At 35.7% G+C, this 15,549-nt stretch overlaps 1 protein-coding gene and 1 long non-coding RNA gene across 6 annotated transcripts in view; both read left to right on the forward strand.

The window, feature by feature from the left end:
• The window catches only part of SPOCK3 (SPARC (osteonectin), cwcv and kazal like domains proteoglycan 3), a 167,754-nt gene extending 160,417 nt beyond the window's left edge, over positions 1 to 7,337 (forward strand). For all 5 annotated transcript variants that reach the window (XM_068187120.1, XM_068187122.1, XM_068187124.1 and 2 more), the window contains 3 exons: positions 3,097 to 3,159; positions 4,317 to 4,454; positions 5,465 to 7,337. In XM_068187120.1, coding sequence (XP_068043221.1) covers positions 3,097 to 3,159; positions 4,317 to 4,454; positions 5,465 to 5,640 — 377 coding nt within the window. In that variant the 3' untranslated portion in view covers positions 5,641 to 7,337. The remainder of the gene's footprint in view (positions 1 to 3,096; positions 3,160 to 4,316; positions 4,455 to 5,464) is intronic.
• A 556-nt stretch (positions 7,338 to 7,893) lies between these two features.
• LOC137473351 (uncharacterized) lies at positions 7,894 to 10,008 on the forward strand. The gene is made up of 3 exons (XR_010998707.1): positions 7,894 to 7,933; positions 9,065 to 9,184; positions 9,466 to 10,008. It is a non-coding gene; the product is annotated as an uncharacterized lncRNA (long non-coding RNA).
• Positions 10,009 to 15,549: the final 5,541 nt, after the last annotated feature.

Consider the following 15,549-nt stretch of genomic DNA (forward strand, 5'->3'; position numbering starts at 1 on the left):
ATGTCCAACAATTATAATGCTTGATGCCAAGTACAGGCAAGATGTCACTGCAGCCTTATCTGCAATGGACCATATTCCAGAACTTAGGGGCTCTGCCAAATATTATCTACTTGATTGGTGAAAAATCACTGTTTTGTTCTTGAGTTAGAAGGAGAATCTCTGAAAGTTGGAGGCTCACTGTGTGAGTAATAACAGCTCCTTGAGACCTATCTGTTAAAAATAATTGTCAAACCTACCAGTTTTACTCCAGCTGAACTGTTAATGTGCTGTTTTGGTAAATCAAAGCTTAATTGTGCTAGATATTGGTGTCTCAAGTGCCGGTGTTAATAGCGTTGGATACTCTGGTGTGCATCAGTACTTTGAGCGCTGACGAACTGTGAATGGCTGGTGTTGTGTGGTTCATGATTCACTCCTAGCTGTGCACTGATTGTCCAGAAGGACAATTCCTACCAAATCTGTGAAAGTAGATTAAGGATGAAGATGATTGGATACCTTATTTGTATTCAGATTTCCAGACAGACAGTCAGATTCATTGCTATTTCAAGAGAAACTACAACCATGATTTTTGTAAAGGATTTTTTTTTCTCCTTGGCTCAAGACTGCCATAAGTTGTCCAGTGACTGCTTTTCTTATAAAAATAAATGCAGAAATCTAAAAAAAAAAACTTTACAAACTTAGGAACTAACCTACAAATAAAGAGGGAGGCATTATGATTTGGGAAGAGAGGAAAATGTATGTGCTGTGAGCCAAAAGGAATTGGTTGAACTTCTAGCCTGTCATTCTCTTTGACAGTTTTAAGCACCAGAGTGATTTAGTATTTTTAAGAGTTTTTACTGTTTTTGCCCTGAGAAGCAAAGCTTAAGTGTGAGTCTTGAAGACCTAGCTTCTGGGAAAAAGAGTGTTTTGGGTAAGTAACTACCTCGTGTTGCTTTGTTACATCTTGGTTAGTGGTGCTCCTCTTTGTAATTATGCCACCAAAGATTTATAGCTATAAAAGAAGATTTTTTTTCCTTTAGGCATCATCTGTAATTTTTACATTTTCACACGTTAGTGCTCTTGTGTGCATATCTATGTTTCTAATTTAGGATTATTCTTCATGGGAAAAAAACACATGTATTCTTCCTATTTGACTAGTTCTTCTTCGTTGGCATATTTCCCATCTCTTTTGTAGGAGAGGAGAAAACAGAATAGAATAGAAATGTTCTGTGACCTTACCCAACTATTAACCTAACCCTGCCAAATCCACCCCATTCCTAGATCCTTATAACCTGTGATATTTTTATGATAAATGACTATCATTTATGAAATTAATAGTAGTAGAAAATACCTTTAATTTAAGAAATAATTGATCCTCAGAATGTTGTAGCATTAAGAGTTTAAATAATCAAATTCTGGGAAAGACAGAATCCTTAGTTTTGAAAGGTAATGAAATTGTGAGCATGATCATCCTCAAAGTATTTCCTACAACAAAAAAGTAAAACTTCATGTAGCCTCAAAAAATACTCAAAGACTGAATTATTAAAATCCAATACTCACCCAGTGATATCAAATCTCAGTGATTTTTGAAGAGCACGCAGAGAATTTGGTTCATCATCTGGAAAGACAACTCCTGAAAATTTCTTCTGGCATTAAGAGTCCTGTTGACAGTATTTTCAAAGTGGAGCCTGCCCTTAACGGCTTCACTCTAAAAAAAATCATTATAGATTTAGTGTGAATAGCCAGGCCTACCAGAGCTGAGGCCACTGGAAACATTTATAAGCTTCTTTAAATGTATTGCATATGTAAATGTTATCTAAAATGTAAAACCAAGAGAAATTAACAGCCTGCTACCAGTAAGGGATTATTATTGTATACTACTTTTTATTTACTCTCTTAGACAATACAAAGGCCTGTTAGAATAACTAGGCTGTGCTGGCCAAGAGGCTCCGTGTTCGCCAGAACTATATTTTTGATCCCCACTTTCTCTAGGCCTTTGTCACCAGAGTACCCTGTGTAGTGACTGGGTTCTGGTCTTACATGTGTTCTGCATCAATGGGCTGGGCCAGTCTTATTCATCTTTAAACCAGCTCAGAACACATTTTTCTATTTGCATGAAGAAAAAGGGATCCTTCAGTTAAGTACATGGCAAAGATGTATTATGAATGATCAGAGTCTGCTAAAATGGAAAATGCATTTAATATTCATGGAATGTCAGATTTTGTCTGGCAACGGTGCAAGCTAAAGACACCTGTGAGTAAACTGAGTAATTCTAGTGCTGGTTCAGAATGAGAAGTGCCCTGGTGCTAATAATGGTCTAATGTGGTATGCAGAGCCAGTGTTCAGATATTAATTAATGCTTTGTTGTCTTTGATTCTTTCACTTACTGAACAGTGATGTAAACACATTCACATCTTATTTTCTTCCCATTCATGGCACACACTGCTACTTTCTTTTATGGACAGCAAAAAATTAAATTATTCAGAAGTATTCAGAAGCTGTAGCTGAATAATGGAAAACTGAATTTTCATACATATTCTGCTTCTTAGAGCCATTTAAAGTTTGGCCTCCGTTTTTAAGTTAGTTTGCTGCACATGGGCCTTCATACCTATGGGATCCAGTCTTAAATTGTTGCCAGAGAATCACTGAATCTCGCAGACTTCAGTGAAGAAAAAGGTGTTATTTTCTTAGTGTGGTATGTGAAATACAAAATTGGAACATGACTTCTAAAAAGGACAGAAGGGAGGAAATTAAAAGATCTGTCCTGTTTTTAGCTAATATATGAGGCAAGCTTCACAGTTGCACAGATTTTTATAGACCAGTAAAGTAGGGTGTGATAGAGTTACTATTTTGGTCTAGCATTCCTCGATCCTCCAGACTAGTGACTAGATGCTCACTTAGAGATGAGTTAACTATGCGTGGTTCTGCACAAATCCATGGTGGTGTGCAAATTCATAATTCTGAAGCTGTAGCAAGGTAATTCTTTTATTTCAGATGTGTGTGTTTCATAAGATCAGTAGTTAGAGTGACTTTACAACATAGCAAACTGTGAAAACGTAGTCATGTGCTTTCTGTCCTAGATACTGTGTAACCTGTTTAACATTTTTTATGTCGTTTTAGACCCACCTTGCCAGACAGAACTCAGTAACATTCAGAAGCAGCAAGGAGGAAAGAAGCTCCTAGGTGAGCCATAGATCATTCTTTTGAAGGTTTTATTACTTACATAAATAACCCTAGTTAAACAGCAACACAAAATCAATATTAATCCAATGAAGATAGACCACAGTAAATCTCAACAGCAAAATTTATGAAATTTTTGAAAGCTATTAAACTTGGTTTTATTACGTTACCTACCAAAAGCTCTTACATCTGTTTTATTACCCTGATAGAAGGTACATTTTTATAGTACAGAGGGGGCAGCATAAGGTACTCCTAAAGTAGTATTTCTGCTGATCCTTTAACAGTAATATTCTGTAAGTAATTGAAATCTTTTTTGTCAATCAGTTTATACTGCATCAATATTTCTGAAGTGTAAAGTCTTCATTTACCAGTAGCCACTGTGTAAAAGCTATGTAAAATAAAAGGCTTGGCACCAAGCAGTCAAAACTGTATTTCTCTTAAGAATGGTTTCTAATAAGAACAATCTCTTCAAATGCTTTCATATGAATATTGTGTTCATTGTGATCTCCACTTGGTCCAAGTAATAAACAGTGGATTATTCAGTTGTAGGCAAGTCACGGCCTCACAAAATAAGCCCCTCTTGTACATACAAATGCAAATTTTTTACAGTTTTTTTGTGGTGCGTTCTGCTGCGTTTGTCTTCTGTGGTGGAATAATTAAATATTACTATGTGGTGGTTTGTAAAATACATATTAAACACAAATAACTCCTTGTAGTAGATAGTTTGTTAGTCAGGAAGTCTGGCCCTTACTGTTCAGACTTGTTTGTACTCCACAGATGATAGACCTTCCCATTCAGGAGCAGGTTCTACATTTGAGCCTTTTCAGCAGAATACAGTGAAAATCTGGACTGAGATATTCAGAGAGTAAGAAATATGTATCACAGGATCAACAAAAAATTTAAAGGAAGATCACTCACTTTATGTCTTGAAATCAGTCCAAGACTGATATGTGATATTTTCCCTCCCACATTTGATCCATTCAGTCACTTTGAGTCAACTGAATTTAGTATTGCTAAAGCAGTCCGTGTAAAGTCTGAAATGATGAAACAGGAAAAGGCAGATGATTTCTGCTATAATTGTGACATTGGCCAAGACATGGACTTTAATATACTTATTGAACATATATATCTATATCTATCTATATCTATCTGTCTTGCAGGGCAGTACATCCCCTTTTGTGATGAGGATGGGTATTACAAACCAAGTCAGTGCCATGGAAGCCTAGGGCAGTGCTGGTGCGTGGACAGATACGGCAATGAGGTGTCAGGATCCAGAACAAACGGCGCAGCGGAATGCGGTAAGTTAAGAACCTTCTGTGGTGTTTGGCTTAAACGTGTTATTCCCTTTGATTGCCAGACAGGTTAAATTTCTTCAGTAAGAAGTGTGGGACCCAACTACAAGGATTTTGATACAAAACCCAAAAAATTATGATTTGTTATTTTTATTGCATTATTTTTTGGAACTACTGTTACTGTGTCAACTATTAATAGACCCCTTACACGTGCTTGACATAGTGTATATAAACCCAGGAAAAATTAATTTTCTAGACCAGCATTAGATAAGTCCCAGAATGTTTCATGAAATTCCTTTGGGTAATCAGCATGCAAGTGAATTCGATTTGACATTTTTTTCAGTTTATATTTGAGGGAATTGCCAAAAGTTTTTAGCACACTAAATCTTCCCTTATTTTTCCCTTCCCTACAGCATTGTGCAGCTTCTTCCAAGAATTCCCATGTCACCTTTATTTGATGTCCCAGATATAAAAGATGAAAAAAAAAAAAGTATTTTTCCTCTTTCTTTAAAAAAAAAGTAATTTATGACTCCTATTCACTTCTCCAACAAAAGAACATAGCCTGAAGCAGAGAGTAAATTGTACACAGTATTTGAGGTACAAGCTCAGGCCTATTGTCCATCTGATCCAGGATCATTTCTAGATAAATGGACAGTTTGGTATAGTCCAAAACGATATGTAAGAAGTGAACAATAGTCAGGGTATATTATCAGTAGTCTTTATTATCATCTGTAAGTTGGACTTAAATTTTTTTAATTATTCCTAACACTCATTATAGTTCTGCAAATTCATAAAATTTGTCTCCTTTTGTTAACATTGAGAAATAAATTCAGTATTGAGGTGGATTTTTTATGACAAAAGAATCTGCGTATTATTTCTACTTTGTTATTATGTAACACTCTGTAGTTGTCCTGAAAGTAATTATTCTGGTGTGCCTTTTGTATGATTATGTAAAATATACTTTAAATATATAGTGTATCTTGTGAGTCTTTTCTATAACTATCATACCTTTTTAGCTATCGATTTAGAGACTTCAGGTGATTTTGCCTCTGGTGATTTCCATGAATGGAAAGACGATGAAGAAGATGAAGATGAAATAATGAATGATGAAGATGAAATTGAAGATGATGATGAAGATGAAGGGGATGATGATGATGATGATGATGACGATGATCATGATGGATATATTTGATAATATTAGGAGGTCCCTATGTTGTACCTTTCTAAATTTCATGAGATGATATTTCATAAAATCCCTTTGCTCTCCAAGATCAAAAGGGTTCTAACAAATATGTATATTTTGTATGATTATTTCAAACATTGCAGTTGGAGTCATAGACTTTTTTGTTTAAATAAGAATAATTATATCATGTGCTTTTGAGTTTTTAAATTCCGTTGCGCTGAAGAACACACATTGGAATTCTAGCCTGAAGAACAAAATGTTATGTGCTACTGAAAATATATATATGTGCAAAATACACTAGAAAGCCAACCAGTCTCTTCAAAATTCTGCTGAAAAAATATTTGCCCTTACTTGGGACTGTGCATGTCCTCTTCAGAATGCATACTGTGACTTAACTTTGGTTCCGTCCATGTTTTCGGCCCTGCAGCGTTCATTTAATGAATCAGAAATTTATTGCAGTAGAAAAATATTGATGCACAAGTAACATCTCAACCAGCATTTAATTAACCAGAGGTATTGAGAAAAACTGGGAGGGAAAACTGTAGCAAAGTCCTCCTTTGCATTTGTAGTTATGTTTGTTAGTAGGAAATGGCTAGATTTTTGAGAGGATTTTTCAAAAGCAGTAGCATGGACAAGCACCAGTTCTGTAATTCTAAAATTTTCTTGTCCTTCATTTTTTTGGTTTCATGTCAAGGTCACACAAGCTTTATCATTATTTACTTAATCATTGCTTCACCCTTTGTGGTTTCTCTGTATTTCTCTCTAATCAGACTAGCGTAAAATATTTACATTGGGAAGAAGATTTGCTTAAAGTTTATTACCTTTATACATTACTGTATTTCAGAGTACTGTCACTTGCCCTGAGGTAGTTTTTAATAAATGTATAATGATGCTTTTTATTTTCTTATTTTGGGAAATAGTTTTGCTCTTTATCTTAATTCATGTTGTTTTCTGTTACTAGTGCAGAAACTTATAGAACGTATTGTAAAGGTGCCTTGCAAAATAGAACTAGAGAGGTTTTAGCATGCATACCAGTATAGGATGTTAGGCAATAGCTAAGCACACCCAATTACCAAATTAATACCAGTATAGGTACTGCCGCTGGAATGAAGAAAATGGATTATTTTAATTTTTTTTCCTATTATTATGTAATTACCATGTGGTCTAGATTATGCTTATTGTGTAGAGTAGCACTTAAGATTTGACTGTAGAGAAAATTACTTTAATCACTGTATTTATGTTAGCATGTTAATTAATTGTGTAGACATTTTGGGACTCCACCATCTCCATTCATATCCTATCTGTTTCTTTCTGCCCACAATAAAATTGAAATGACCTGTATAATGTATTACTGCAGGTTGTATAATTTAAAAATTAGTCACTGATTTCCCATCATTAATAAAAGAAAAATCAGATTCTTATTTGAATTAATTTCTACACGGTAAATACTAAATCTAAGGTTTATCTTATGTAATATTGAAAAGTATAATGCATTTTCTTTTTTACTGTTTCTGTATAGTTTGCAAAATAAAAACTCTTGTAACCAACCTTTGGCCAGTATAGCCCATCATTTTGACTTTTTATGTAGTCTGAAATTTAGAATCAGGAAGAATTCATGGTTCAGGTGCATTTTACCTATTAAAGTATGTATTTATTTGAATAAAGCCATTAATGTTTTATTTCCATTTAAACTATTTGAATAGGGCTTAGGGAGCTTCTGATTTTCTGTAATTTTCCTGATTTTTCTATAGCTTTGTTATGTACTTTTATGACATTGTCTTCATTACATAGTAAAGAAAGAGAGACTTCTTTTCAAGCTTGTTCATAATTTGTAGGGCATAGTTGTGTTATTTTCTTAAAAAAAAAGATAAGAGTGTACCATTCTGATTGTGGGATTCTGTCAGAAAAGAGTTTCTTATGACTGAAATTCACTGATATATAAACTAATTTTAAATAAAGAAGCTAAAGAAAACGTGTTGTCATTATTGGCTGATACAGTAAGTACTGTTGTGGGAAATTTTTTGCATGTGACAAATGGTTATTAGATGACAAACTGAAAATGCATTTCATTAAAACTTGTGATATTAGAAGAATTAAAGAAAATTCATTATGTGTTTTGCCTAAGGGATTACAGTATGAAGACCTTTCTGAAAACAGCTGTCATGCAGAAGAGCCTGAAAGAAGTTTTTATTCTTTCTTCCCTGAAACTTCTCCACTGAACTGAAAGAGGAGGAGTAGTTCCTGAGTATTTTAGTACCTGAGTAGTCCCTGAGTATTAAAGCTACTTAGCATAAATTCAGAAGTCAAGATAGTTAAATTCAATAAAGAACATTGACAGTGGGGAATATGGATAACTTTGGCTTATTTTTGTGATCCAAAACTAAAACAGCAAGAACCAAAAATTCAACTGTTACATATTCCTGAGGAAAAGCCAGAGAAGAGGCTGACAGAGTGTAAATCTTCCCTTGCAAACATCCTTTTGTTTTGTAAAAGATAGGTAACCATTTGTGGATTAATACAGTGGTGTTGCTTACCTTTCATGATACCAGAGGAACTGGAAACTACTTCACTGTGTGCTTCTTTCCTGCATTAAAGAAATGCAAGATATCGGGAGCAGCTAGAATAAATAAAGGCAAAGGCTGATAATGTAAATGTACTAAATATCTAAAGTATTTGGAAGCTTTTTCCTAGGTTCCATAAAATGCAAAAATTTGTACAGATGTCTGTCCTCATGACTACAGTCATGCAGAAAGCAGTTTGGGAGCCCTTGACTATTTTTACAGTGTTGCTGTCATTTGTTGTTTTTTCTTGTTCTTACAGTTCTGCACATGTATTTATAGATAGGCAAAGATTGTGATGTACATTTGGAGATTTTCAGGCAGAGTGATTAATCCTTACACTCTTCTGAGAATGTGTGGAATTATAAATCTCAGTTTCATTGAAAAGTGAGGAATACGATGCTCAATGCAATATATAGTCTTTGAAAGGAGTATTTTGGGTCAAGGCAGAGATGTGCTTAGTTTAGAAGGAAATGAATTAGTGTCATTAATTTGCTTATATGAAAATTGGATTATTGTACAAGACAGGAAGATAGATAATAATGATAGTAGGAATATTTTTGCCTGTTTTGTGCTCATGGACAAAAACTGGATTTCCTTTATTCTTACTTAAAAATTCCAGTGCCCAGGTAGAATAATAAAAGTTTATCAGGACGTGGATTAGCTTTATGCTTCATAAGAAATTTTAAAGCATTTTTATTTACAGATTATTTGTGAAAGCAGTGAACATATTTTTGATTACTAAAAGCTTTTGAAAACTGGATTTAAATAAAACTGTAGCAGCACAAAGTTATTTGAAGTACTGTATTTCTTTTTACTGTTTTTTCAGCGAATTTAAGTATATTGGTCGCAAATCATTCACAATTTCATTTCAGCGAGTGCAGTGGACAATAAAATAGTTTTTCAGCAAGTTCCTGTGTGAAGAGAGATTGGTATTAACATGGAGAAGAATACAATGGATTGGAAGAATCTCTGACTTAACCAGGTACCACTGGGTGAGTAATTAAAACCCCAAGTTTTGAAAAACTCAGCTGCCTCCTGAAGGCAAATACAATGCTGGACATGCTGAATTAAACCTCTTGTCACAATTGGATTTCTGATAACACAATCTCTCTACTTGCTGTGCAGAAGGGGTGCAGTTTGCTAATTTGTTAATTCATCCAGTCAAAAGGCAATGGAAATCACTCTGAAGTTAAGGAACCAGAGCAAGAATGGGAAACAGAGTTGCCTAGCCTAAAACATGACACTTCCACCTGAATTTTTTGTTGTGTTTCAGATGCTAATTGAACCAAATTCTGAAAAAGAGACTTCTGCCCACTATGTGTCTCCTTGAAGGTGAGTTTTACAAGTGAAATATGTGTGCCTATTTTTAAAAAAAAATTCCATTCCATAGTGTTAGTAATAGTGCAAGACATTTCACATTTTTTCACCGGCTTTCCACACAACTCCATGGAAAAATTGGATTAAAACTTCAGGCAGAGATGCACAAAACTGGTGCTCATGCCTGTAACCACTTTTACCAAGGTGGTTGAAATTTATCAGTTAAGATGTACAGAGAGGTCACCTGTTCACCCTCTCTGCCCACAGCATTTGCAGCTGTTTTGTAAACTCGTGGAGCATCCAGCAGTCTATTGAATCTAAAAAAAGAAAAAATCCCAAAAAACTAATGCACATCCTTCCAACTGAGATCATTATTCTGCTCATCAGGGAAGTGTAGTTTACAAAGAGCTGGCTGTACCCAGCACAAGGCACTGAGAGGTCTGCTCTAGAGGGCTTGTCATTGATGTCAAATACACATTTTTGGGAAGACTCCCCAATTCCTTTCCCTTTTCATAGTTTATTTACTTCACAGAATTAACATACTGGCTTGTTTCTGTGAGATCATCTTCTGGTCTTTGGTCTCTGTGAAGGAGATTGGATCTCTTCTGCTGGAAATGTAATGGCTCTGATTGATTCCATATGCCTGAGGGGGCTGAAGGGCCACAAAAAGATTTCTTAAGTCTGGGGTTTAAAAAAAGAGTATTGGCTATTAAAATATGTTGATTTTGTCTGAAAGCTAGCAAAGATTACTGAGCTTTTCACCTATTTTAAAAACCACCTGGCAGTAGCAATATATAGGAAGAATCCAGTTTTGCAGTCGCAATGACATGATTCTTTTTTCTTATTTCTTAAGAAAAATGCAGTTCTTTGAAAGTACACAGTAAGTCCCATTTGATTGGTTGTGTGCTTTATGCAAAACATCTTCAGAACTTGCTCAGTTTTATTATACTTCTGTAGCAAATTTTATTAATGTGCATTAATTCCATTGTGCTGCATTAGTGTTAAGGAACTGAAACATGCTTTAATCCAAAATCTGCTGGGTGAAGTTTTTATTTGCTTTTTTAGTATAAGCATTCATTATTGAAGTAAACAAAACTTAAGAGGTGGTTTTACAGATGGCACCAGTAAAATCCAAGCCAATCCACTCAAAGTAGACAATTACTGTAAAAACTGTGCTCAGTTCGTAGAAGGCATACATTTTAGTGTTGAGTATGAAATGGTTAAAAGTGGCTTAAGAATCCTTCCTGCTGTAACATCTGAGGCAGCTACCTGAACACAACAAATGTATCTATAGGAAGTTGATGTATTTATTTTGTGCTGGGAAGTTTTCATGTTTGCTTAGCATGATGAAGATTTGGGCAAAGTAAAGATTTGTGTCTGTGCTGTGTCATCATTGTGATTATTTGTGACCCGATGGATGGTGACATGTTAGTTAGTGTAACTCAGAATATGTGCACTGTGAAATGACGCTGCAACAGCACAAGATGATGGTACCAGTCTGTATTTCTTCTTGTTCAAGTGAACTTGTTTCCTTCATTTTCCCCATGCATTTGGAAACACAGACTAGTTTCCAGTGAAAGACAGAAATCAAATGCTGGGCAGGACTACTACCTTCAGCAGTAAGAACTCTAGGATCTATCCCTAGAAATCCTGCCAGAGTATACAAAGGAGGGTCTTTTGAAAGCATAGCAGCTTCAAATGCATGATTTAGCCAAGACTGATTACTCTTAATAATTTTGTGAAGAAAACCTACCCATAGTTTTAATTTATGCCTTGAAAATGTACCTGAATATAATCTGTGCTCATGGGAAGACAATTCCTAGTTAAAAAAAAAAAAAAAAAAAACACCCCAAAATAGAAATGCTGAAAGTAAGGCATGTTCAAAGAAAAGGAAGGCAGGAGAGACATTAGAATGTGACAGCACTGGGATGACATCGATATATCTGAGTAGCTGACTGTTCCTGTCATTAAATTAAAAAGTGTGAGGATTCTGAGTTCATTGCTCAGGTTGCTCTTTCCCCTCATAATTTCACCACGTATGTTTTTATTAGCCTATGTAGCCTTCTAGCATATCTTCACATCAGAAATTACACATAAATGCTGAGATCATTTCCCACAGTGGCATCTGCAGGAATTGCACCATTAAGCAGCCCAGAAGCTGAGGACATTACTGACACATTGTCATTCCTCAGAGGGAGTTTTACAGCAGGTGTTTGTCCAGATGTACTTCAGTATATCTATTACAAATGCTTGCTTGACTCAGTACAAGGAAGTGCCCAGAGTTTTTGCTTATATAAATGGTAATTTGCTCAGATTCTGACATAAAAGTGGAATACCATTGACAGTTGTATCTCTTGTCCATTAAGATAGCTTGATTTTCGTGTAGTGGAAATGGTGTTACTATTTTATCTCTCTGCCTAGTTACTTTAATTTGAATCAGCAATAAAGGCAGAAAAAGTATTGCCTTCTAAGTAAATTTCCTGTATCAGTTTTGTAAAGATAAAAAAAAATCAGTGTTGACATAAGGGATGTCTTAAGGCCAAAGAGGTAATGAGTAGATCCCCTAATACAATCGACTCCTATGATTCATAGATCTGACTTTCACCATAAGCACTAGCTGCCTGGTTAGCTGTTGTCTGGCCATACTTAGATTTCAATTATAATGAGAAAATGAGTGAAAGAAGCTCTCTTTTTCCCCCCTTTCAAATCTGTAATGTGTCTGTTACTGTTAATTAGAGGTCAGCTTGTATTAAATTGTCTCCCACTTCTCTACTTCTTGAATTCCATTACATAACAATAGGAAAAAAAAGGCCTGATAATCTTCAACAGCAGGAATGAAATTGTGAAATTGCACAAAATTTCTAGAATTTGCTGCTGTACAGAAAAAGGTCTTTTTCTTCCTACGTGCAGACAGGAATCTTGCTGTGCAGTCCCCGTGTCCTTTGAGTGAATGGAGCTGTCATGAACAGGGCAGGATTTTGGAAACCTCTGCTGCCTGGCACAGCTCATCTCTGTGCTGCCCTCCCTGATGGCTGAGCTGTGCTGCGACCTGGCCGCAGAGGATTCGGCTGTACACAGGCTGTGTTTGCTGAAGGGGAACTGCATGTGCCTGCTGAAGGGATCTGTGGTAGTGCTGCTGCTCGTGCTTGCCCAAGTGTGGTGGGAGAAAGGGAATGATTTTTCTCTTTTCGCATAGTGAGATTATACAGACTGGATAGTCCCACAACAGTGGCCCCTCTGGTGCCTGTATTTCATCTTCACAAAAGATACTTGCTCTGTTAGGTGTGTCAACTTTCCATTTCTCTTGGTGGTACCAGCCCAAAATAGCCAGCTGTTTTTCCCTGGCATTTTATCTGTCTCAAAAAGAAATAAATATTGTGCTTGTGAGGTTTTTTTCCTTATTTTTCTGAAGCGTTCTTGGTCCAGCTCTTGTTAAAAAACAAAAATTATTCTAAACAGGAGAAGAAAACAAGGCAGAAGTGTAAAAAAAATAGTAAACTGATAACACAGAATTGTGGAAAAGAGTAACATATTGAGGGTGAGAGAGCCTCACTCTGCACTTACTCCTCCTAAATTTAGCCAACTTACTTACTTTAGCTTTGTGACCTTGGTCTGCATCGATCTGTAGCCAACATTTAATTTAGACACTTCTGGGATTTCACAAGTTCATGGAGCAAACATCTGTAAATTGCCAAAGCTACATTTTACTCATGGGAAGAATTCCAGTCACTCTCCCTTAAGACAGTGATTGCAATGGATAACTCTCAACATGTGATTTTTTTTTTGAGTGTTTAATTCATGCGTTAATATGCTGCAGTACAATTTCTTCCATTCCCTTGAGTTCTGTAGGACCAATTTCACATGCCACAAAATATAATCATCAATTCAGTATAAGAATACCAGAGCATCTAAGATGTGATGCATTGAACCAAAGGAACAGATGTCTGCTGAACTTTGCCTTTACCCCATGGAAGACCATCACACAGCTGTGACTTAGTAAAGGTGCGTTGCAGGGCTTTCTAGCAGGCACTACCTGGCAAAAAGTGAAGAGGGAAACAAATGTAAATTATTAGTGGTTATGATAATAGTTACTGTTTCTCTTTGTCCCCTGTGACATGTTCTCCAGGGTATGGTCTATTTGTAGTGTTAATCTGGCCATTTTACTGGTTTTAGACAAAGTACTGTCATTTCTTCCCTAAAATAGATTCAGAAGGTCAACACATGGACTACACAAACATTTAAACAAAGATATCAACAGCCATTAATGACACCTATAAGACTGCTCTTTTTTCATATTATTAATTTCTATAAATATGCTTCTAGGCATTGCTCAGGTTTATTGGTTCATTGTTCCAGGAAGTGACTTCTAATTATTTTTCAAATTATGAAAATGTATGGTAGATCCTGACTTTCCTTATTGAAGCTGTTGAAAAGAACCAAACCATTTAACACATTCCTCCTGATCTACAAGTTGGCCGTCAAGTGGCATCTTCTTAGCAGGATCACAAAGCATTCAACACGTGCTCTGAAGAATTGACCTTGTCTTCAAAAAAAACAGGTATGACTTTCAATTGTATATCTTCTTACTTAGCTAAACTAACATCGTTTTCCCATTTTTAAATGTGAACATTTAAATGAAATGTGAAGTGGTGAGACTTCGTTTTCTTTGTGAAGAGCCTGATCATTGTTCTTCTATGATTAAGCTCCTATCTCTAAAGCTACTATCTACTAAAAATTGTCACATCTAGTAGCTGTCTTGCACAAATTAGTTCTTCATGCATCTACATCTGTTCTACACCTTCAGTTTATCTTTTTTGTCACTAAATTCCACTCTTCTAGGAATTATAGCAGCAGTCAGGAGGCCCCAAGGTTGCTCTTGGTCTTAATGTTTCATATGCTCAATCGATCTCTTTAAGCAGAAGACTCTTCACGTATGATTTGTGTAGCAGCAGATGGCCTACTTCATATTCCTTGAGAATTAGCAATTGACTCAGAAAAGTTTACACTATTTTTTTCCCTCTTACTACCTCTTTGCTGTCCCACTTGTTTCTTTGGAATACTCCTTGAAAGGAGGCTTATATAGTGGAAATTTTTCAAATTCATTATAAAAGTCCAAATAATTAAGTTGTACTTCCTGCCATTGTTGACTTTCATTGTAAGTTATTCAAAGGGAAACTTGGTCGTAGGCAAGAGCTCCTGAGGGGCTTATTACCCTTTACTTTTCAAACAGGACTGGAAAACCCACATCTGGATCCTCAGGGAAAAATAGTATTATGTGACCTGTTGGCTGGAATTGGTATTCTGTATAATAGAATTATATAAAATCCCAGAATGGGCCAGGTTGGGAGGGACTACAGTGGGTTATCTGGCCCAGCCTCCCTGCTCAAACAAGGTCATTCCAGAGCACATGGCACAGGTTGTGTCCAGATGGTTCTCCAGCGAGGGAGACTCCACACCTTCTCTGGACAATCTGTTCCAGTGCTCACTCACCTGCACAGTAAAAAATTTCTTGCTCATATTCAGATGGAATTTCCTGTGCATCAGTTTCTGTCCATTGCCTCTTGTCCCATTGCTTGGTTTATCCTACTTAAGGATCTAATCCAACAGTATTTAAAAAAAAGGATGAAAAAATAGTGAGCTTTCTTTCACCAAGGTTTTTGACATTAATAGCATTTGACTAGCATACAAGAGTCGCTGATAATTTACTCTAACATGGTTGTGAAGAAAAAGACCTTTATAGCAATTCAAATGTAATTTTATTTTTTTATGAGAAATTATCTAATACTGCACTTCTGTTAGAACCTAGATTTTTATGTCAATCCTGGTTAAATGCTAATTTGAAATTATTTGAAGTTCGTTTATTTGATTATTTTTTATTATTAAGTAAGAAGTAATTAATGCCGTTTTAACTAAGACAGTTTTAAGAGATTTTTTTAATCTCTTCTTTCTCCCTCTTTTTTTCCTTTTTTTTTTTCTAGAGGATGAAATGTATACATACAAAACCTGTATCTTATAGTTACTTTAATTTAATTTAAAACTG

The sequence above is a fragment of the Anomalospiza imberbis genome, chromosome 4 (assembly GCF_031753505.1).
Source record: "Anomalospiza imberbis isolate Cuckoo-Finch-1a 21T00152 chromosome 4, ASM3175350v1, whole genome shotgun sequence".
In the NCBI taxonomy this organism is placed as follows: Eukaryota; Metazoa; Chordata; class Aves; order Passeriformes; family Viduidae; genus Anomalospiza; species Anomalospiza imberbis.